This window comes from Nuphar pumila, chromosome 10 (genome assembly GCF_984573655.1).
Source record: "Nuphar pumila chromosome 10, dmNupPumi1.hap1.1, whole genome shotgun sequence".
Classification (NCBI taxonomy): domain Eukaryota; kingdom Viridiplantae; phylum Streptophyta; class Magnoliopsida; order Nymphaeales; family Nymphaeaceae; genus Nuphar; species Nuphar pumila.
The window spans coordinates 97,178,008-97,200,589 of NC_143258.1; the positions used below are offsets into that span (position 1 = coordinate 97,178,008).

The window sequence follows — 22,582 nt, forward strand, 5'->3', positions numbered from 1 at the left end:
TAATTTATGTCAAGCATTTATTGCTAGAATTCAACAACGTTAGGAATCTTGGAAGTCCATATTTTTATCTTGTGTGGGAATACTTCTTCTTATTCAGAATACTCTGACATGTATTTCTATTTTTTGAATTTTATCCTTTAAGATCCCAAAAAAGGTTCTAAGGCAGCTAGAAACTTTATTAAGAAGCTTTCTATGGCATAACTTTGACTCGGGAAATGACTGCACTTGGTTGCTTGGGACATCCTTTGTAAGCACAGAAGGGGGGAGGTGTGGGGCTTTGTAGGATTGTGGATCTGAATATTGCATGTCTCGCCAAGCTCACAATTGATGTGCATTTTGGTGATTCTAAATGGGCTAGTTTTATGAGATGTAAATACCTTCGCAACATAAGTTTCTGGGGAGCCAATGTAGTCGTCAGTTCGAGAGCTTGGAAGGGAATTCTTTAGGACTGGAAGAATATGGAACAAGTTATGTCATGTATGGTGGTTGACGAAACTCACTAGGTTTTGGACGAACATTTGGTTGTATCCTCCACTTGTATCCCTCATTTCTAATAGGAAGAAACCCCGATACATGAAAAAATTTATTGTGAAAGATGGTTGGGATTTATTTGCTTGTTAGTTTGTTCCAATTTCAGGGCTTGAAGATGTGTGGAATAACTTGATCTCATTTCAATTTTCACATGGTCCTGACAAGCTATGCTGGAGAGGTTCTAAGTATGCAGGGATTTATGGGATGTCATCCGTTTAGATGCCCCAACACATGATTGGTATGAGTATGTTTGGCACAAGAAAGTTCCTCCTTCGGTTGTTTGGGTTGCGTATTTGGCTGGACAAATCAGACTTCTTACACAGGAAAGGCTAAAGGGGCTTGATGTTGCTTTACCTAGCAGGTGCCCTCATTGTTGTAAGCAAGAAGAAACACAGTACCATCTTTTATTTTCTTGCCCTGTATCACAAAGGATTTGAAAATTCGTGTCTAATATCTTTGGGAAGAAGAGGATACCTCATACTAATTTTATTTCTGAATTGAAGTGGTGGAGGATGGCCAGCCCTGCTCATCCATGGCTGAAACTTTGTTGGGACATTACGTTTCACATCATCTGTTGGAAGATTTGTTTTTTTAGGAATGCTTCTTATCATGATGGTGTGCTGCCAAGGAGAATTGTCATTGTTGAAATTATTTGGTCTGCATGTTCTGGGTACTTCATGGCTCTTGATTGGCCTTTGGCTGATAGGAATTTGATTCTCCTTTTTGCAAAGAGTGGTTTGGTTGTTGATAATTTCTGATCGACAGGATCAAAATCGCTTGCTATCAGATTTGCGACATGCTCTTTCAGGGGCTATGACCTTGTCTCATTTGCCATGTACTCTCCAGACCGATTCATTCGTATCGGTGGTTTGAAAGGTTGAAAATTATGCAGGGTGCACATATCTCAATAATTTCCAATAATTTGAGATGGTGTAGATATCTGAGATCTTGTGCTTCTAGGCAGTAGAAATGCTTCTGTTGCTCAAGCTCTGATTAACGAGAGTGTCATTGTGAATATTATTCACAAGGGTCTTTTGTTGTCTATGGGCTACGTGATTCTTTTTTTGTGTTCTTGTAACAATTTGCTATGGAAAGGCAAGCCTCCATATTGGCTACCCAATTGTGTGTGATCATATGTAATTCTCCATTTTATTAATATGATATCGGGGCAACCCTCAACGTTCTTCTTTCAAAAAAAAAAAAACTCAGCAATTTCTCATGAAACTTACATTAAACAAGCATGCACTAAAGTGTCCATAGTCTGATTTTATTTAGTTCAAATGGGAAAAAGGTTGTCATGGCCATGGTTTGAAAAAACCTTTTATTTGACCTACATGAGGAAGGGACAAAGCAGGGGGTTGGAGTTCTAGTTTGATCCCTAGGTGGGTCATTACTCTTTAGTGTGTCTGTTTTGACTAAAATCTTACCAAATATTTAATTCAGGCATGTTGTGGAGGATGATATGTTGAAGGCAACTAAAGTGTGTACTTTTGTACATAATTTGCCTGAATTAAATAACATTATTGTTGATATTAAGTCAGACATTGAAAGTAGATAAATTAGTTGGAAAATGATCATACTTTACGATAAAAATGATGTGTTTCTCAAAATGCTCACAATTTTCACTATTCTCTCAGTGTCCAAAATTATAAATATCTGGTTTTAAAAAGTTCTTTTTAACCTTTGCACATGCGGATTTCTTAAATATATGCAAATTTTTTCTCAAATATATGACTATTTTATGCAAAATAATATATTTTCTTAGATATGTATCTCTTCAATCTAATATCGAAAACTTACATTTTTATAGTAGTTGAAAAGATGAGAGATAAGCTGATAACTTTATTGTTTTGAATTAGAACTGAAAACTGCTCTACGGATTCTGTTTTTGAGTTTCAAAACTCGAATAGAAGTGTGCTTTATATACTGGAATAATTGAACAGTCTATTTTCGAGAGGATGTTTTGACCAAACAAATAAAAGATTTCAAAAAAAATATAAAAAAAAAACAAAAAATACCTTTTTAATGACATCTGATTTGTTGAAAATTGACAAATGTGCACTGAGATGAAGCTCCAAAAATGTTCCTAAAACAAGAGATGAACACACACAATTGCATTTTTTTCATCTGTTCTATGCTATTTTTCAGCTACCTGTGCCAAGAATTTGGAAAAACAACAAAAAAGACAAAGATAGATTGGGACATTAACTTTTCAATGCTACCAATATCACCTTGATCTGATAAATGATTGGGAAGAAAGATCATCTAGAAGATAGACTTTTAGAATTTATCTCATTATATAATTACCATACGGTTTTTTTTATGGACCTCACAAAGTTCACATAAAATATAGGTTAGGGTAAGAAAGTTTACATAAAATATAGGTAAAAATTGACTAATATTTGCAAGGATGAAAAAGTCCACACGTATTTTGTGCGAGGATGAGAAGGTTCAGATATATTTTGTATGAGGGTAAGAAAGTTTACATATATTTTATGCAAGAATAAGGAAGTTCAGATATATTTTATGCCGGGATGAAGAAGTCTGAAGTCTGCATATATTTTGTGCGAGGATGAGAAAGTTTATTTTAATTTTTTGACAAGTATGAAGAGGTTCACCTATATTTTATGTGAGGATGAGGAAGTCTACATATATTTTATGAGGAAGACTTTAGGAAATCTGTGAACTTTCTTATCTTCAAATAAGATATATGCAAAAAATTTTATTTTTGCCTATATTTTATGTGGACTTCTTAAGGTCCAAAAAAAATTGTGTTAATCTACCTTTTAGTTATAGGGTATGATACATCCCAAAAGTCTATCTTTCGGAAGATGTTTCCCTCAAAGCGCTCATCAAGGTGATTTTGGTGGTGTTGAAAAGCTAACACGCCATTTGTTCTTTTTTATTATTTTTCTGGATTTGCAATATAGGTGACAAAAAAAATTGTGCTAATCCTTGAATTTTTTGGTCCAAATTCAAACCTACTTCATCGAATCTGTTTCTGATGCAGGTTAGGTTTCGGTCTTATAAATTCGGGTTCGGATTCATTGAGTATGAACTGGATCCTAACCGATCCGTTTCCGCCGCTCGCTTCCATCCAGACAGTTGGCTCACTCTTGGATGAAAGCCTTCTGAAGTCTGAACTATCAGGAAGAAGAAGAAGGAAGAGGAGGAGGAGAAGACGACGAAGAAACCCTAATTCCACTCTCTCAGATACAATGGAAAACTGTATTTTTTCTCCTTCCAATCCGAAATCCTAAATTCGGGGCTTGTTTCGAGCTCTCAACCATGGCGACGTACGCCAATCTCGTTCAGAAACCCTTGTTTCAATCCCCTCCTCACCAGAAATTCGGTCACAGAAGATTCCTTCCCGACAATTCGCTCTCTTGGAAACGCCGTCGCCCGATAACCCGCACGAAAATCCTCGCCTTCACCCGGCAGCCCAATATCGAGGAATCGATCTCGAAGTTCGCACACGGAGTGCTCTCGGACTCGTTGCTCTCCGCAGTTTCGCGCATTTCGATGGATTCAGTCGTTTTGATCGCTCCGATCCTAGGGCTTATGTCCGGCGCAACTCTGTATCTTTCGCGGCGGGGGGAGAAGGAGGTCCCTGGCCCCGGGGAGTGGATTCTTATCACGAGCCCGACACCGTTCAACCGCTTCGTGATGCTCCGCTGCCCGTCGATTTCGTTCGCGGATGGGAATGGTTTGGGGGAGTTGAATGAGAAGTTGTTGAAGGAAGGGAGTCATTTTGTTAAGGTGGATGGGAGGATTCCTGGGGAAGAATTAGAATTGGGTGAACTGGTGAGTTCTGGTCTAGAGGTTTCGTATCAGAGGCTTTGTTTAAGCACTCCTGACGGCGGAGTAATCTCATTGGATTGGCCGGCGGACTTGGAGTTGAGGAAGGAGAGAGGGATGGATACAACGGTGTTGGTTGTTCCAGGGACGACAGACGGGAGCTCGGACAAATGGGCTTGTGATTTTGTGAAAGAATCGATCCGACATGGGATCTTTCCGGTCGTGATGAATCCGAGAGGTTGCGCTGGTTCGCCAGTGACCACTGCACGGTAGGAGTTTGTGACGATTGATCTCTCCCTCTTTTTTTAATTTTGTCTATTTCCCGAATGAAATACTTTACTGACATGTGCAGTTAGTTGGGGAATTGATATTGGCTGTTCTGAATTGTTTTTCATTTATGGTCTTCTTATACTGTGTTGAAATGCGATTGTTACCACTATTGTTATTTACTTATTTTTTGTCAGTGAGCAATGTGTATTGCTGTTTCAAACTGATGCTTGTATACACGAAAGAGAGCCAAAATCCAATGAAAACGAACCATCTATTCGCAGTGCAGTGTATAGTAGAACAATCTCACTGTGTTTTGAAGTCAAAGACATTGTTTGCGTGATGCTTATGCCAGACTAGTTCCATATTAACTCAATCGTTAGAGCCTACTTGGTTAAAACATAGTCAACAATCATTCTCTCGCTGAATAAATGAAAAGCATCTTCGTGTTCATCTTTTTCTCCATCACTATCATGATAAGCAAGTGGAAAGGGATTCAAATTGGAGGCCTTATTGAAGGTATTGCAACAGTGTCAATTTATCATCATAATCCCCAGTGACCACGGCATTATCATCATCAGCATCATCACCCTCATCCTCACCACTTTCTGCTTCATTGTCATCATTATCATTCGTTATGAACCTATGGGTTTAAGGGCCTAACCTTAAGCAGCACCTTAACTTCTCCTATCCTAGGGCTTCTTTTGGTCTACATATTAGCTACCTGATATTTGGTCTCATACCTAGGTTTTGTACTTCATCTCCAGAAGGGACTACTGGGAAAAAGGCTACACAGAAAAAATGGGATACTCCAAAATGAGGTTCATCCCCATAGCAGACCACCAAGGGATGATTCTAATTAAATAAGGTTCCGAACAGGTCTGCTTTCATGTTTTGGCTTGGCTTCACAAAATCTCCATTAAACCTCTTACATGTAATAAAAAAGTTCAACTTGAGCCTGTTTTATCACTTGAGCTGGAGCATGGGCTCAACATGTAGTATTTTAAGGCTTGGTAAGCTTGCGAAGGAAGTGCTACAACCAACGTTTATCTCGATTGTTGAGACCAATGGGATGGAGGCCTGTATAGTTCTTCTCCCTTGTTGCTCGATGAAACTCACAAGGAGAGCTTAGTCCATATGGATAAGGTAGGCGGAATGTAGGGCTGTGATCCTTGATAAAGAAGGAAGAGAGGGGGTGGGGGTTGTGGTGGTTGGGGGATGGACCAGAGTTACCGGAAGCTTCTTAGGTAGGTGGGAAACACACTTCCCAAAAACTCGCTTCGGAAGCGCGATACTCCTCTCTTCCGAAACTTCATGGGAATCTCGATTCCCCCATGCTTCTTCTATGCTTTCCACATGCATGGTCCATGCTTCCTATATGCTTTTCTCACGTTTCTTTTCATGTTTTTCATATATTTCCTCTCATGCTTCCACTCACTTCCCATGTACTTTCTCTAAATCGGTAACCATCATCGTTAGAATTTAACAAAAAATTAACTCTTTTACTAAAAAATCATGAAATATAAGAATAATCAATTTTATTTTAGTTTTTATTTGCTTCTTGTTCAATTCCTATTCAGTTATCATATTGCTTCATTTTTTATTCCTATTTCACGTTCAAATTGATACTTCACTTCCCGCTTCCTATAAATTTTAAAATGCCTTGCTTCTCGCTTCCGCTTCCCGTATCGTTTCTCGCTTTCATTTCCTAGTTTGGCAACCATGGGATGGACTACACCATGATTATCCATGCAAAATATGCTTATGACACACCCTCCACATCACAGTGAAGGTTACAATGATATAATAAAAGTCAAACATTCTAATGCTAAAAAGATTCAATCAAATGCTTTGCAGACTCAAATTGCTCAGAAGCTTCTAACTTTGAAATTTAACCCTATTCTAATTTACATTTGGCGGCTCTTGTTCCATGTCTTTAATTTGAGCTGAAGATCCTACTCTAGAGACAGAAATACCCACATTAAACACAGCCATACATGTAGCTCACCATGACTAATACATGGTATTAGCATGTTAACCTACCCCAGCTTGCACAAGATAGTATGAGATCGGCTCATGCTCTTGGTGCAGCTTGATCCTGGTATTATATACGCTAAGCTGAGTACAAAAGAGTGCACAATTGATAAATGCCAAAAATGGATATTGTAAATGATAACATTGTTCATGTGGCCTCCTGGCAGGCCTGTCTTTTTATTTTGTTCACTTTTTTCTTTTGCAACTCTCGACTCTGGCTTAAAAGAGTTCTCTCTGTAGATGAGAAACCATGTGGCAGAAAATGATCAGGCTAGGAAAGCGGAAAGCCAATTCTTCAGTATTCCAAATGTCAGGTACACCTTTTGTGTTCTGCATTCTAGTGTGAGCATTTCAGCATCAACATTACAATAAATGATGTGACCTTGTGTCATACCCTTCTGTGTTGGTGTTAGAGATGGCTTATTTAATGAAGACATCCTACTAAGGTACACTATTCTTGAAAAGATTTTGTATCACAACTAGAATAAGGTTTCTAACTAATGCTGAAAAGACCTGTCAGAAAATTAGGGAAACTAGGCTAGAAGTTAATTATTAAATTCTTAGTTTTTCCACCACTGTTATTATATGCAGCTGGTTTCTTTTGCTTCTATTTGTAATGTCTGTGGAAGAATCATGCCAATGCATTTTACACCTTTTTACACTATTGATTTTATCACTGAAAGAACTTATTTATTTTTTTCTCTTCTTTTTGTTTTTTAATTTCCTGATTTTAGGTTGTGCTATGAATTCATTTGTCTATCCTTAACTTTGATGGAGTACTTAAGATTTTCCAGTATGTGTTCTATTGTAAGGAATAAGATTCCACTTTAAATCATTTCATTTTTTATGACTCATTGTTACTTCCGAAAAACTGAGGAAGTTGCAATTGTAGGAGTTCCTTAACTACTTTTTTATGTAGGTTATTTACAGCTGCTGACAGCGATGATGTATGCACAGCTGTACAGTTTATAAACAAGTCAAGGCCATGGTCGACATTGCTGTCTGTTGGCTGGGGATATGGAGCAAATATGCTGATTAAGTACCTTAGCGAAGTTTCTGAGAGATCACCGCTCTCAGCTGTAGCATGCATTAACAATCCTTTTGATCTAGAGGAAGCAACTAGGTCATCTCCTTCTCATATTACTCCAGATCAAAAGTTTACAGAAGGATTGAAAGTCATTCTACGAGCTAACAAGGTTGGTGCTTGTACCGACATACATCAGCTTTATTTTTGTGCTGATCAAAGAGAAACATATATCTGTTGTCTGGAGCTAGCACATTAACTTCACTGTTAAACCTGTTGTTCTTTTTCAATGATACCTGAACCTTGTATATTGCTCTCAGGAACTCTTTCAAGGAAGAGAAAAGGGTTTCGATGTGGTAGAAGGTCTGTCTGCAACATCTTTGCGTGATTTTGACAAAGCAATCTCTATGGTATCCTATGGATTTGATAGCGTTGAAGAATTTTACAGGAAGTCGAGTACGAGAGAATTGGTTGAGAATGTGAAGATTCCTGTGCTTTTCATACAGGCATGCAAATTAAGCTCAATCCCTTCATGTTTTCTTGTCTTCTTTTGAATTCAGTGGATGGAGTTAATTTTATAAAGAGAAAAATAATCAGTTGATGGACTTTCTGTAGCAGTATGTTAGGAAACTTGTCTCTGCCGCATGCTGTCACATTGAAATGATTCTGCATCTATGTTTACTTTTGCACAATTGTTATGATTTGTTATTTTCTATTTGTTTGGTGATGCATATGAACATATTTATATCACACGCCAGGTTTTTTATGACTTATAATGCCTTACTGCAAAAATAACCCATGGTCTTACATGGTCTTCATCTAAGCTGCCCATATCCATGAATAAAAGCTAATGCTTTGAACTGCCAGTAAGTACAAAAGGTTGGATACAGCTTGGTTGTTGAAGCCGGTTTTATGTTACAGCAACCAGTAGCCCAGTATGCCTCTTTTTCAAAGATGATTTCTTAGCCATAGATTTCTTTTTTGATTTTTCTTTTGCAGGTTCCTTTTTTGTGTTTCGTAATGTAGATATGAAGGCGAACTGTTTCATGGATGAGAGGAATTTGCCATAACATATGAAAATTCAAAATTAACTGCACTTGCACATTCATGACCTAAAATCATTTGCAGTTGGGTTTATTCTGTCAAATCTTAATCTCCTAGGTTGAAGCTGCCTACGTCTTCTGAGTTAGCCCAATGAATGATGGAATCACTTCATTCTCCTGCAACCCCTGGCGAGTGAAGTTCCAACATTCTCGCATGAAGATGGATTTATTTAATTTGTGAAAGAATTGATGTGGTACTCTTGGAGACTGGACAGAGAGAAATAAGGTGAGTGATGCAACCTACCTAATATGAATTAAAAAGAGAAAAAGCTTGTTGAGATAGAAGCAACCTGCCTATGATAAAGACCTTTCATGATTGTGAAGTTAAGTTAAAACCTTTTAAGGAAGGGCTTGAGCATGATTTAGAGGCAATGAATTGGTGGATGATCCCACATATTTGATTAGGATTGCCTCCTTGTCACTATAGTCTTTGGAAGTTGGAACAATTTTTTGACATGCAATTCCTTTCAGAGAACCAAATGCCAAAATGTTGTCTGCAAATTGTAGCATGGAAATTAGTCACTTCCCTTAACAGGTATACTTGAAACCAATCCCTCTTCTACTCTCCTTTGCATAATTAAAACTAGACTATCGCTATGTTGAATAAAATAGGCAATAGTGGGCATCTTTGTCGCAAGCCTCTTTCCGTACCAAAAGGGGCTTTATCACTACCATTTAGTCATATAAAAATGGATGCAATGGTTATAAGTTCCTTAATCGAAGATGTCCACTTCATTCCAGACCCCCTACTTGACAAAGACTCACATAGAAACTCTCAACAGACTGAGTAACATGCCTTTACGAGATCAACTTTTAAGGGAAGTGCCTGCATCCTTGCTGCATTTATCGAATATATTGTTTCATTTGTCATGACTACACATTCTTGGATTTTCCATCTCCTTATGAACACACATTGACAAGGTGAGATGAATTCTTGTATGTTTGACCCTAGTCTAAATTAGGGGTGTCAATGGGTCGGGTTTGGTTCGGACTCAGGTTGAATCAGACTTGGACCAGAATTTTGGGTATGGTATCAGGTCCACCATAAGAAAAACATACCCGGATCCAATAAGAACTACATGAACCAAACCTGGACCATACCCGGTAAAACCATATTTTTTAGCATTTTTACATTGAAAAATTGCAGGTCTTAATCGGAACTCGGGTCGGGTCCGGGTCTGGTATAAAATTTCACAAACTATCCCCGGGTCCATGTATTAATCGGACCTTCGGGTCTGGACCCGGGTCTTAATCGAGTATTCTTATTTATCACATTACCCGGACCCTATAGGGTTTGGTTTGGTTCGGGTCCGGGTAAACCTGACCTGTTGACACCCCTAGTCTAGATGCTAAGATCTTAGTTATTAATTTGTTGATGCTGCGCAATAGGGAGGTCAGTCTGAATCTGAAAATGTCCTCCAAATCTGGCATATTGGGAATGATTTAACCTACTGAATGCCTTCAGGATTTAGCAGATTGCCTGGCATATGAAAATTCCTCAGAAAGTCCATAAGATCTCGTCTACAACATGCCATATCCATCTAAAGAAATCAATGGTAAAGTTGTCTTTGGCCAAATCCCAAATAGCGTTCTCATCACCTTCAGTTCTCAGAAATCTGCCTTGAATAGAGCTTGGTTTTCTTCCATTTTTTTTAGAAATACTGCTGCTTATAAACCCACCACCATCTGTGCCTGAGCTGAATAATGTCTGAAAGTATTCAGTAATGCCAGGCAACAATTCAACACCTTCAACCATCCTGCCTGCAATTCTCATGAACTGGATTATACTTGATCTATGCCTTTGTGGAGCTGGGAGGTGGAAGAAGTCCCCAACCAGAAAACCTAGCCTTTGTTTCCACCAAAAACAGAGGTGCCATCTGGATTTCCACTTTAAATTTGTCGTGAATGCAACAGTTTATGATCTTTTGCAAGCTTCTGCTCTCCTCTTCGAGTAGGGAAGGACGAGGAGGGAGCAGGATTGAGTTCTGAGTGTCCGTTTTGTTGCGTTTCAGCTAGTTCCTGCTCCTATGCAACAATTTCTTTAAATCGTGTCTTGCCCTTAACTCGGCCATGCTATGATTTTGTGTTTTACGTTAATAAGTTTGTGCAAGAATCTCATTACACCCCTTCTGAAAAGAGAACTTCTCAAGCATTTGTGGAGCATATTAGATAAAGACAGGAGAGAATTCTGATTTAACTTTGGCCATTCTGACTTGTTTATGCCCCACATTTTCCATTGATTTAGGTGAACCAGTAGGTCATCCAAAAAATCCGTATATATCTTTCTGGATTGGCTCCAATGGATGTTCCAGATGCTTGAGCTACCAGAAAACCCTGAACACTCAAGATTGCTTGAACACCTTTGACCTGCTCTAAGACAATTCTGATACTCATCATCATCAAAACTCTAGTATGGGAATTGCCAACCTCCCCCACACTGTACCTGCATATCTTGTCCAGTTATCCCTCTATACTATGGCTCATTCTTTGTCTAATTTTCTTAAATTCATCTGATAGGAAAGATGAGGATGATAAGGATATATTTTCAATTACCACAACGTATAAGTGACTAAAATAAGATGAGATTGGTCACATCTGGAAATGGGTGTTTTGGGGCCTCCATGACAGGTTGCATGTTTTGGTGCTTGACCATTGAAACTCAATTCATATGTTCCTTTACAATGATTCTACAAGTTGGATGGTGTCAGTTAGTTGAATCAAAGTGGAGTTACATCACAATGCTTGTTGTGTTACTCTGCGTTTCTCCTACTGCTGCAGTGGTCTGTATCTTATGCTTATGTTCTATTGGATTTTTGGTTGTATTCAGTTAATTGTTGGGCATTTTCTGTGTTTATAATGCTTTGGCATTTCCTTTGTTGGTATTTCTTTCAGATGATTCATAATGCACACAATCATCTCATTTTTCACAAGCTTAATGTTAGTATACTTCCATATCATTTTTATGCTTTTAATGCTTGACTTGTAAAATTTTTAGGGCTTTATCCAGTTTATTCTTTATTCTGCTTTTTGTTTATTTGAGCAGACTGATGAAGGCACCACACCACTGTTCTCTGTTCCATGCAATGCTATTGCGGAAAATCCATATACTAGCTTACTTTTGTGTTCTTGTGCATCATCAAATCCAAGGATGAAAGAGGCTCCTTCCACATTGTCCTGGTGTCAGAATCTTATAATTGATGTAATGGGCTTTTCATCTTTATTTTTCATTTCTATAGCTTAATGCAATTTCAGTTTTAAAGCTCACTCTGGACATGATGTTTAATAAAGACATGATTTTTTTTAAATGCTTCTAGTGTATCTTTATCTTATTTTAAACATACATACATATGTATGTGTGTGTGTGTGTGTCGATCGAGAGAGAGAGAGAGAGAGAGAGAGAGAGAGAGAGAGAGAGAAGGGAGTAGCTGCCGACAGCTCTACCTTACAACAGTGCTTGCGTCAAAGGCGTTAAAACTTAAAACGCCTTTTAGCGGCGGTTATCACCCACCACTAATTCTGTTTTTTGCATGCGTGACACACGGGCGGAGTGCATCCATGCCATCCATCACCCATGATGGATGGTGCTGGTGCATTGGCAAGGGTTGGCTGTCAATTATATATATATAAAATCCATCCAAGTTGAGAAAAATGATATTGCAACGATTTATGTTTCCTGAGTGAGACTCTGATGATACTTTGAGCATCTGATGTGATGGTAATTGGAAATCGACTAGATTGAATATTGTAGGCAGCTATATTTTGAGTGTGATTTCAACTTCATAATGCTATATATAGGTCAGAAAATTTCCTCATGCATAGAAGAATTTTGTTCGATACTTTTTCCCATTTTTCTTCCACAATATGTTATATTGTTTATTTGCTTCTTTTGCTCCATTTATCCTTTTAATGCCCGTAAAGTTATTCCAAGCATTGACTTCCAATCTCTATTTGATGTTAGTTTTACACCAGGATGTTAAATTAAGTGCCTTGTTTATGGATCCCACCATGAAATATAGGGAGAGTTAAACATAATTTTTTGTATTGGTCTTGTCATAGATATCCTCCATCGAAGTCACAATATCAAGTGCATCAACGACTAGAACAAGGAGCATAATGCCAACAAAGGGCTAAAAAATACACACGAAGGTGCAAATAAACATCTCTTGTCTACATATAATAACACTTGGAACAAGTGTATCAACGACTAGAACAAGAGTATAATGCCAACAATGGGCTAAAATCACACACGAAGGTATAAATAAACATCCCTTGTCTACATATAATGACACTCGAAAAACAAGTGTATCAGCAACTATAACAAGAGTATAATGCCAACAATGGGCTAAAATCACACATGAATGTGTGAATAAACATCTCTTGTCTACATATAATGACACTTAGATAAGAGGCATAAAAAAGGAGAAGACACCCGAGGTAATAAGGCTTGTAATGGAAAACACACTAATGCCATCAAAAAATAATTATAAACATATTTTGAAACGCCATGGTTTCAAAAAAATATATAGTCATCACAGATACACATAATTATAAGCATCCATAATAAAAACACTGGCAAAAAACAAATGTGTGATTCAAAACACCCACAATCAGAGATCACATAACTGTCAGTTAGAGTCAAACTATAAGTTGACAATCTAAAATGACATAAAACGAGGTGCACACAACTCATCCCAACAAACATCTCTGATTCAACAATAACAAGACTAAGAAGAATGATGCATCATATAAAAGTCTGTGGTGGACAACACAAGTGCCATAATGAGGCAATAACCAATTTTCAAATAAGTGAGTTCATATATAAGAACCGATTTGAGAAATAAAGTATCAAATCAAATCATAATGACAGTAGATGTAAATTTTGAGTGAATATAGTGTAATCATATGCATAACAAGGTCAATTAATGCAATTATATGCAATACAAGATATTTTATAACAATTTTTATAATCTTGAATAAGCAAATAACGAGTCATACCCAATATAAGTACTCTTCATTAGAGGTGGTGGAATTATGAAGTTTGAGAATCTCGCAAAAGATCATAAGTCTGTCAATGAGAACCAAGTGCACTAAGCAAATTTTATACAAAGGATCAATAAATCTCATTAAAGAGATAAAACACATATGACTTAAGAAGTTAGAGCTAGATCATAAGTCTATTATAAAGCGAAGTAATGAAGTATGCAGAAATATAATCTAAAAATGCAATAAGCATTAATCAAGTCCAATAATGGACATGACGATGACACAAGTAAAATACAAACAGAAAGTCCACAATAAGACAATAGCCAAACCTTAAAAAAAGGCAATACAACAAGTAAAAAATAGAAAAGCTTTATTTAAGAGAGCTCAAAAGCAATTGAAGACAATCAAATTGGAGATTCCCAAGAATATCAATACACAAAAGAGAAACCTCAAAAGATAAACACATTTTATATGATAACAAGTCAAGTTTATGCCTTTTAATAATTAAGGCAAAAAAAAAAGAAGAAAATCTTAATTCAACACGTGTCATTTGAAAATAATCTTTACTTAATAGAGTAATATTGCTCAAATATATATGAAATAACACATTAAAAAAAACTCATTAAAAATAGATCACGATAAAGGATTATGCTTGATCACATCATAAAATTTCAACGATAGTCCATATATATGTCAAGAAATATAATTTTTAGTATTTTTCCAAAACTCATAATATTATAAGAAGCCACATATTCAACTTGAGTGGATAATTGCAAAGGTGTTCTCTAAGGAACACACTCACAATACCCACAAAGGGGAAAAAAAGAGGTATTTTAAACGAACACAATCACAAATCTCACAAGAGGATACACAATAAGGAACAATACAAAAATAAATATTTTTGATCAAATGAAATGAGTTTATAGAAGCATATGCAAAATATAGTTTTACACCACATATTCATAGTCTAAGACATATCAAAGCATCACAATTTTTCACATCACAAAAAATATTTATTTTTAACATAACTTCCTTTTAAAACTTACCATACATATAAAAGACAAGAGGCCAAAGATACATACTGAAATGCAAAACCTTTGAATCCATTTCATTTACCAATACAAATCCTTTTCAAGACCAATGCCTCGCTCTGATACCATGTCACGAAATGGTGCAGATTTCAATGCACTCCAAGATGATCTCCAAAACTCAAAAACATTATACAAAACTTAAGAATTGAAAGACACATCAAAATGTAAAAGGATAATTTTATTCATAATGAACATTAAAAGAAATACAAAAACAAAATTACATTCAAGCCTCATTACAATGCACTCAACGAAAAATAATGAAAAACTCTAATACTGCCCATCACTCTCTCACTCTACAAAGGTACACACCCTCCCATATTTATAGAGAAGAAAAGAGGAGGAAAGGCCTCAAATGAGTGAGATATCTCCCAACGGCTAGAGTTCTAAACTTCTACCCATTGGGAGTAAGTCAAAGCTAGTTTGACTTCTCCCATATATATTATATATATATATATTAAACAATATATATATATACGTATATATATACATATATTACATTAATCTTAACACTTAATCCCCCAGCTTGATCATAAAAAAAAAAGCAAGTTCGACACTTTTCCACCCCTATACAAATTTTGAAATACCGTGGTTGTACATTGGAAATGCAAATGACTTTTTAATGTATATTCTTTATAATTTTACAAAATTACCTTGGTCATGACAAATTTGTTAGGGACAAAAGTTTTACTGAACTTTGGTAACATCCATCAAGACCTAGCCGACGCACTTTCTCTGTGTCTACTGGGGGAGGGGGGTGGTTGTGTGCTGTTCCTCAATTTTGACTTGCTTTCTTTCTCACCTTTCTATCTTCTGAATAGTTTGTGTGCACCATGGTGAAAATTCTGATAAATAATTCTGCAACCTGTTAACGAATTCCGTTCAATGAGGTGAATCTATTTTGAATGCCATTGCATTGAATCCTGATGGTTAGTTTGTTTGAATTTCTTGTTTCAATGAGGTGTGGAGAGTGGCCATTTTTGAAATAAGGTTTGGGCATCCAGGCCCATCTGGGTTGATTAGGGGCCAGGTTTTGAATCTCATTGTATGGCCAGGCTGGCTTTCTCATGTCCTGACCATTTTGTGGCCTGGGTTTGATAAGGCCACAGGTCAAATTGCCTGTTGGCCCATGCATTATTATGGGCTTGACCAGTCGATCCTATTGCTCACCATTTTTAGTGATGGGCATTGGGTCAGGCAGCCTGGTCTGTGTAGGATGGCTGGGAAGCCTGTTGCATACCCTAATTTTTTTCACCTTTTCTTAACAGACATGCTGCAGCATGAAGAGATTGCTACATAATCTATACTTTCATTTTCCTTGGTCCAAGTAGATATTAATTGCTAGATCAACCACTGGTGGGAGATAAGAGGTGGGGTGTAACACCCCAAAATCCCGAACTCCTAACTTTTTAGGAAAAATTTGAAAGCTTTATATTCAATCTTTTTTTTTTCAGGGCAACGGAAAAAAAATGGTGCTTGAAATAACAAGTCAACGGACCTTGGGCGCATTACGAGTAAACCTTACTTTACGCAATAGATTTGTATCTCTATATAAGCATTGAAACCACGTAGATTTAAAACAAGGTTTTTGATAATTTAAAGTTTATACAAAAGAAGAATTTTCAAAGAAAACCCATATGCAAAATTACAAAACATGCTAAGGAACGAAACGTCAGAAAAAGAGTGGGATCTTGATATCATCATGTCATCGCGTGCCATACCGACCTAATCATCACTTGTATCCCATGAAACGGGTCAAATTTATAAAAATTTGGTAGGTGCATAGATATCAAAATTCAGAACAAAACTAACATATGTGTTGTTCCTTTCGTGATGTACAGTTCAAAATAAGTAAAATGAGCATGATAATCTTGTTTCGATAATTACCTGTCCTGAGGGTACACACAGGAAAAACGTAGAAACAACTGAGACTGCCCGGGAGTTTGTTATTTTATGTATTTTGATACTCCAGATAACTAGCTGAGTCCGCTCCTAAGAGAACGATCAATGACCGAGAGAGAATTTTTCATAGGCTACTTGTTCAAGGGGATGCATCCATACTTCTACAAAAGTCATTGGGACCTATCATCTAGGATAATTTTTGATAGCCCAGTCCCTTGACTCCGATGATCGGGAACACCGAGTCATTGCTACTCGAGGAGCGTAGTTGTTAACAACCTGTTCATCTGAGTTTTTGTACCATCTCATCATTTCTCTTGATGGAACAAAAAAGACGAATGAGTATGTCAGGTTCTATTTTAACTGACGACCCATTCTACATGCTCTAGTCTTTCAAAACAAATCGAGCATCTTGCCTGTGAAGGCGATCATCGCCATTTATGTGATTTTTCTTTAATCATCGTGCATTTTTTCGCTATGAGGTTACCATAAACCTCTCATCCAATCATCGTAGTACTAACATGTCGTACATGTCTGATAGTACCACTACGATGAGAGGGATATCAGTTTCTCAGAAAGAAACCCTAATATCATTTAAAAATTTCAAAGTCCCGTGCTTTAGGCCAGGAATATCCGAGTCATTTCAGATACCAAAACGAGGGACCGAATGTACGTACCACTTAGGGCTACGTAGTCAAAGCCTTTCCGTTATGCAGGTTTGAGGGAAGGACTCAATTGCGAATACGCAAATGCAAAATACTTGTTTTGCTTTTCGAGACAACGAATAATACGAACTTTGACATCTCACATGTGAAAACCTTTTAAAAATTGAGATTTGGCCAGAATGCACAAATCTGCATGTTTAAATGTACGCATAATCTTAAGCAGGCAGGAGTACGCGTACCTTATATATGTGTATATAAAATACATATATAGTAAAGCGTAAATTTGTGCACATTTCAACGCGGCGACAAAGTAAATAACATAAAGCAAGGCACGATGTACAAAACCATACATCGGCTAAATAAATTGCGTAAACAATGCACGATGTATGAAATCATACATCGGCTAAATAAATTACGTAAGCAATGCACAATGTACGAAACCGTACATCGGCTAAATAAATTGCGTAAGCAGTGCACGGTATACAAAATCTTACATCGGCTAAATAAATTGCATAAGCAGTGCACTGTATATGAAACCATACATCGACTAAATAAATTGCGTAAGCAGTAGCACGCGCACATAACGGCGCGACAACAAAGTAAATGACATAATTTTAAATGGACAAGAATATGCAAAACTGTGTCTTTGAGTTAAAAGCGTATATATATATATATATATGTGTGTGTGTGTGTGTGTGTGTATACGTATAAGTTAGAAGTATTTTGTCATTTGTCCTCGTATGCAACTTTTCTTTTTCTCAGAGATGGGCAGACTCGCTGACGATTTCGAGCGTAGGTTTTTAAAGGCTCGTGCCTTGGTAAGCGTGTTGCATTCGTTGTGCCAGCGTGGAGCGCTAAAAAGATTACGTTGTGCTGAATATATGATTGTATTAAAACCTTATCATGACGATGATTGTGTCGCAGGGGTCAAACCCGAACCCAGCTCGAGCCAGGCTCGGTACTAGAGGTGGGGGGGGGGGGGGTAAAACTCGACTGAGTCAGGCTCTGTTTGCTAACTGAGCCGACTCGGTCTGAAAGCGGAGACCGAGCTGAGCTCGATTCTAGCTAAGCTTAGTTCAGCAGGCTAAGCAACCAACGGGAGGGGGTGGGCTCGGTGGTCAGGCCGAGCCCGTCCTGGTCCCAACCTTGTGATATGACCAAGCCTTGCTCGGTCCTTCGGCAAAGGGGGGGAAAATGAAGGGATAGGCGCGGTTGCGCCTGTCTTCCAGCCAAATGTGCAGGGAGGCAAGGATAGAGGGCTCGACCATTACGCCGAGCCAGGTCTGGCCCCCAAACAAAACAGGACCGAGCCTAGGCTTGGTCATTCAACGGAGGGAACCGAGCTAGGCTTGATATTGACCGAGCTCAACTTGGTCGGGCCTACCCAGCGTGGTTGGGACTCTGTCGTAGGTTGGAACCCAACTGAGCCAGTCTCGGTTCCTGGCAAAGGAGGAAGAAGTCGTGTCAGGCTTGGTTGAAACCCAACCGCGCTAGGCGCGGTTCCTGGGCAAGAGAGGAAGCAAAGGGAGGCGGCTTGATGGCTCGTCCCTCCTGTCTGATCAGGGGGCAAACGAAGAAAAAGCGAGAGGAGCGGAGCTGGCCTCTCTCTTCGTCCAACAGAGTGCAGAGAAGAGAGGTGGAGGAGGGGCGGGGTTGTTGCCCACCTCTTGTTTGCTGGCATCCGGTGATGGATCGACGGTGGCACCCTCCTCTCTGCCGAAAACAGGGAGAGAGAGACCTAAGAGATGAGAGAAAGAGGGGTAGGAGGGCAGTGCCCTCCTGCCGACAACAGAGAGACGAGAGAAAGAGAGGCAGGAGGGCGGAAGGTGGCGCCCTCCTGCCGGCAATAGAGAGACAAGAGAAAGAGGGGGCATACCTGAGGGGGGGAGCAGACCTCCGTGCGTCGTCTAGAGGGAGAAGAAGACGAGGGGGGGGGGGGTAGAGGAGAGAGGTCTTCGATGTGAGGAGGAGGCTCCGGCGCAAACAGGAGAGAGACGAGAGACAAGAGGGTTTGGGGTCGAGCAGGGGTGGGCTTCGGGTTTTTTACAAAAGAAAACCCCCCTGTGGGGGGTTTAAATAGAACATGGGGGGGGGGGGGGTCGACCCTTATCCGGTCGGATCCAACCTGGATCCAAAACACCTTAAAAAAACATGAGTCTTACATGGGGCGACAATTTGCAGCTGCTGCTCAAGAGTGGCTTTTAGAGACCAAAGGATCAGGGGAACGCTGCTCTCTTAGTGTAGCTAGATGATGGTAGGGTGGCTAGGATGTGGACTCTGGATACTTCATGGCAAGAACTAATATGTCTCAGTAAATTATTTATTAGGTTGTATTTTAGTTTACCATTTCTTAAGTGGTACATAAGATGTATCAGTAGATCATTTGCACAAGCCTGCATGCTGTTCACGTTGCTGATACTTAAGATTTTGTCTATTTATCATGAAGAAAAAGCATGAGTCGTTTGCAAATTTGGTGGAACTTTGTTTTTGTTCTTTGAGTTCAGGCCATTTACCCTTCTGTTAATGGATTATCAATTTCTAGAAGATATATGTCAAATTGTCAATGTAGTTGACGGTGTTTTATCATTTAATGAAAATTAGGATTGCTAGGACTCATCCTAGAAATGTTTGTGGTGAGTCAGTGAGTTCTTTTCTGACGTTTGTAACATAGAATCATCAGGGTTCTGCATTTGGCAGGTAGACTGACCCTGCTGTATGCCTGTTTTTGTACCTTGAGGTCCATGGAGGTAGGTGGTATTGTTGATTAGTGAGTTATGGCTTTGGCTTATGAGGTTGGTGATTTGGTGGTTGAAATGGAAAGCTGCTTCTGTGTCTTATGAGTGCACCTTGGAAACATCTTATTAACACTGTCATTTTGCAGTTCATTCTGTTTGTTCACTTTTTAAGTTATGAAACTTTAGATCTTCTCTTAGTAAAATTTTCTTTGGCAGTTAGGAAACTGAGCTGCTTCCCATTTCACTAACTCTGATGCAGACGGTCGTCATCTGCTGCTGTCAAACATTTAATGAATTTCTAAACAGAGACGATATTCCTATCAACTGATTGTCCCTCATGTAGAGAGGGGTTACTGTTGATGATGTTCGTGAATTTGTGTGACAAAAAATGTGAAAGTATCTCCAATAAGATACTAATATCAAGACCTTAATATTCTTGATATTAAACCCACCACGAAAGCACAATAAGAACACTTGTGCACAAAAAGCACAACCCACAAATAACTCACAAATGCACAAAGGCATAAAAACAATGGAATCGATTTATTGAGAACTTGGGCTTTGACTCAAAGCCATGAAAAATACAAGGGGGTGAAACCCCTATTTATAACAACACAAGAGGAGCCTTGGAGGGGCTCCACTCATAGACGTTGGAGCCCCTCCAACGGTCACAAATGTGACCGTTGGAGAGGGCCCAACGTCTATGCTAGTGGGCCCCCCAAGGTACCTTTTGGTACTTTACAAAAAGAAAAATAAAAAATAAAGAAAAATAAAAATAAAAAACAAATTACAATCACATTCGTAAAATGAATGTGCGTAAAATGGAGGAAAAGACTATTCTACCCCTACGGCTAAACAAAACAGAAATATATATTTTATATATATAAAAAGTAGATACATATATATTAATATATGTATATGTATTACCTTATATATATAAAATATATATATTACATTTGAATGATTAGGTATATAATTTAACAAAAAATGTGTGAGGGTTATATGGGACAATATTTTCTCTATGTTTCACATGTTTAATGGCACAAAAGTGCTTTCATTAAGTGTTTAATCTACAAGGTCTTGTTGTTCGTGAATTTGTGTGACAAAAATGTGTGAGGGTTATATGGGACAATATTTTCTCTATGTTTCACATGTTTAATGGCACAAAAGTGCTTTCATTAAGTGTTTAATCTACAAGGTCTTGTCTATGGCAGCCAACACTTGTCTCTTCTGTTTTTCTGTTTAAAGTTTAAACTAAACTTTTTTCTCAGCAATGCTTTAAACCTTTATAATGAAATTATCCTCCATGAATGGCCATGACCTTTTGTGCATTTGTTATCTGTGGCAGTGGTTATCAGCTGTAGAACTTGCACTTTTGAAGGGGCGTCATCCTCTAGTAAAGGAAGCAGATATTGTTCTTAATCCTTCAAAAGGTTTGATGTTGATTAATGAAAGAACTTCAGGTGAAAATATTTTAATGAGGAAAGGAAGCAGCAGCTCCACCGATGATATGCAATCCTCTTTGAATTATAAAGTCAATACTGTCAATGGGCAATTGAATTATCTCAAGACTGAAGAAAGAAATTACAGGTTTAGAAATAAAACTGAAATTCATCTACAGTCAGGAACTGATTTACTGGGAAGGACCAGCTCTGGAAGAATAGAACCTCAACAGGTTGGGGTTGATCATGTACTCCAGCAGGCTGAGTTTGTTGATGACAACTCAGATGAAAAGAGACCTGATGATGGTCCTGGTGACACTGAAACAAGTCAAGTATTACAAACAGCAGAGATTGTGATGAAGATGCTTGATGTTGCCATGCCTGGTACATTGGGAGATGAGCAGAAAAAGAAGGTGTTCTTTTTGTTTGTTTGCATTCTTCCTGTTGCTAATTTATATTAGTAAAACTTCCTGCAAATTCATATGGGATACTTTGATTAGATTTAGATGCATAAAAAAAGAACATCCAATTCACTGTTATGAGTGTTGATTTCATAGATCTACCAAGTGGAAATTGTTTGTAATGTTGTGGTGGTGCCTAGCACTTCTTTTACTTTTCCTCAAGGTTATGAATTGTCTTTGTTACATGTCATTGTTTTTTAATGCAATATGAAACAAAATTCACAATTTTGTTCATAACTGGAGTGCTTTTACAAGAAGCAATAAGTGCTGTGTCATACAAAATGTAAATATGAAAAATGATCTCATATATGCTTATCACAGTAAATTTTACTTTCGTTTTCCCTTGAAAACTATGATATTTTGAAGCCTAACTGCATATACATCAGATGACTGCCATTGCATGTATCTATGGTTGATTTGCTGGTCTCCAAACTGGTCTACATAATGTTTTCATGATGAAGCACTTCAACAAAAAAAAATTAATTCTTTGATTTGTAGCCCCTTGGGTTTCTCGAAATCTATGGGATAAACTAATGTACATGTTCTCTTTAG

General features: G+C 38.1%; 1 protein-coding gene across 3 annotated transcripts in view; it reads left to right on the top strand.

Annotated features, from left to right (window-relative positions):
- The first annotated feature begins 3,644 nt into the window (after positions 1–3,644).
- The window catches only part of LOC149827502 (alpha/beta-Hydrolases superfamily protein), a 37,524-nt gene continuing 18,586 nt past the window's right edge, over positions 3,645–22,582 (top strand). For 2 of the 3 annotated variants that reach the window (XM_090019402.1, XM_090019403.1), the window contains exons 1-5: positions 3,645–4,598; positions 7,550–7,826; positions 7,975–8,160; positions 11,801–11,956; positions 21,476–21,982. In XM_090019402.1, the coding sequence (XP_089875528.1) occupies positions 3,820–4,598; positions 7,550–7,826; positions 7,975–8,160; positions 11,801–11,956; positions 21,476–21,982 (1,905 nt within the window). In that variant the 5' untranslated portion in view covers positions 3,645–3,819. The remainder of the gene's footprint in view (positions 4,599–7,549; positions 7,827–7,974; positions 8,161–11,800; positions 11,957–21,475; positions 21,983–22,582) is intronic. The other variant, XM_090019404.1, reaches the window with a different exon arrangement.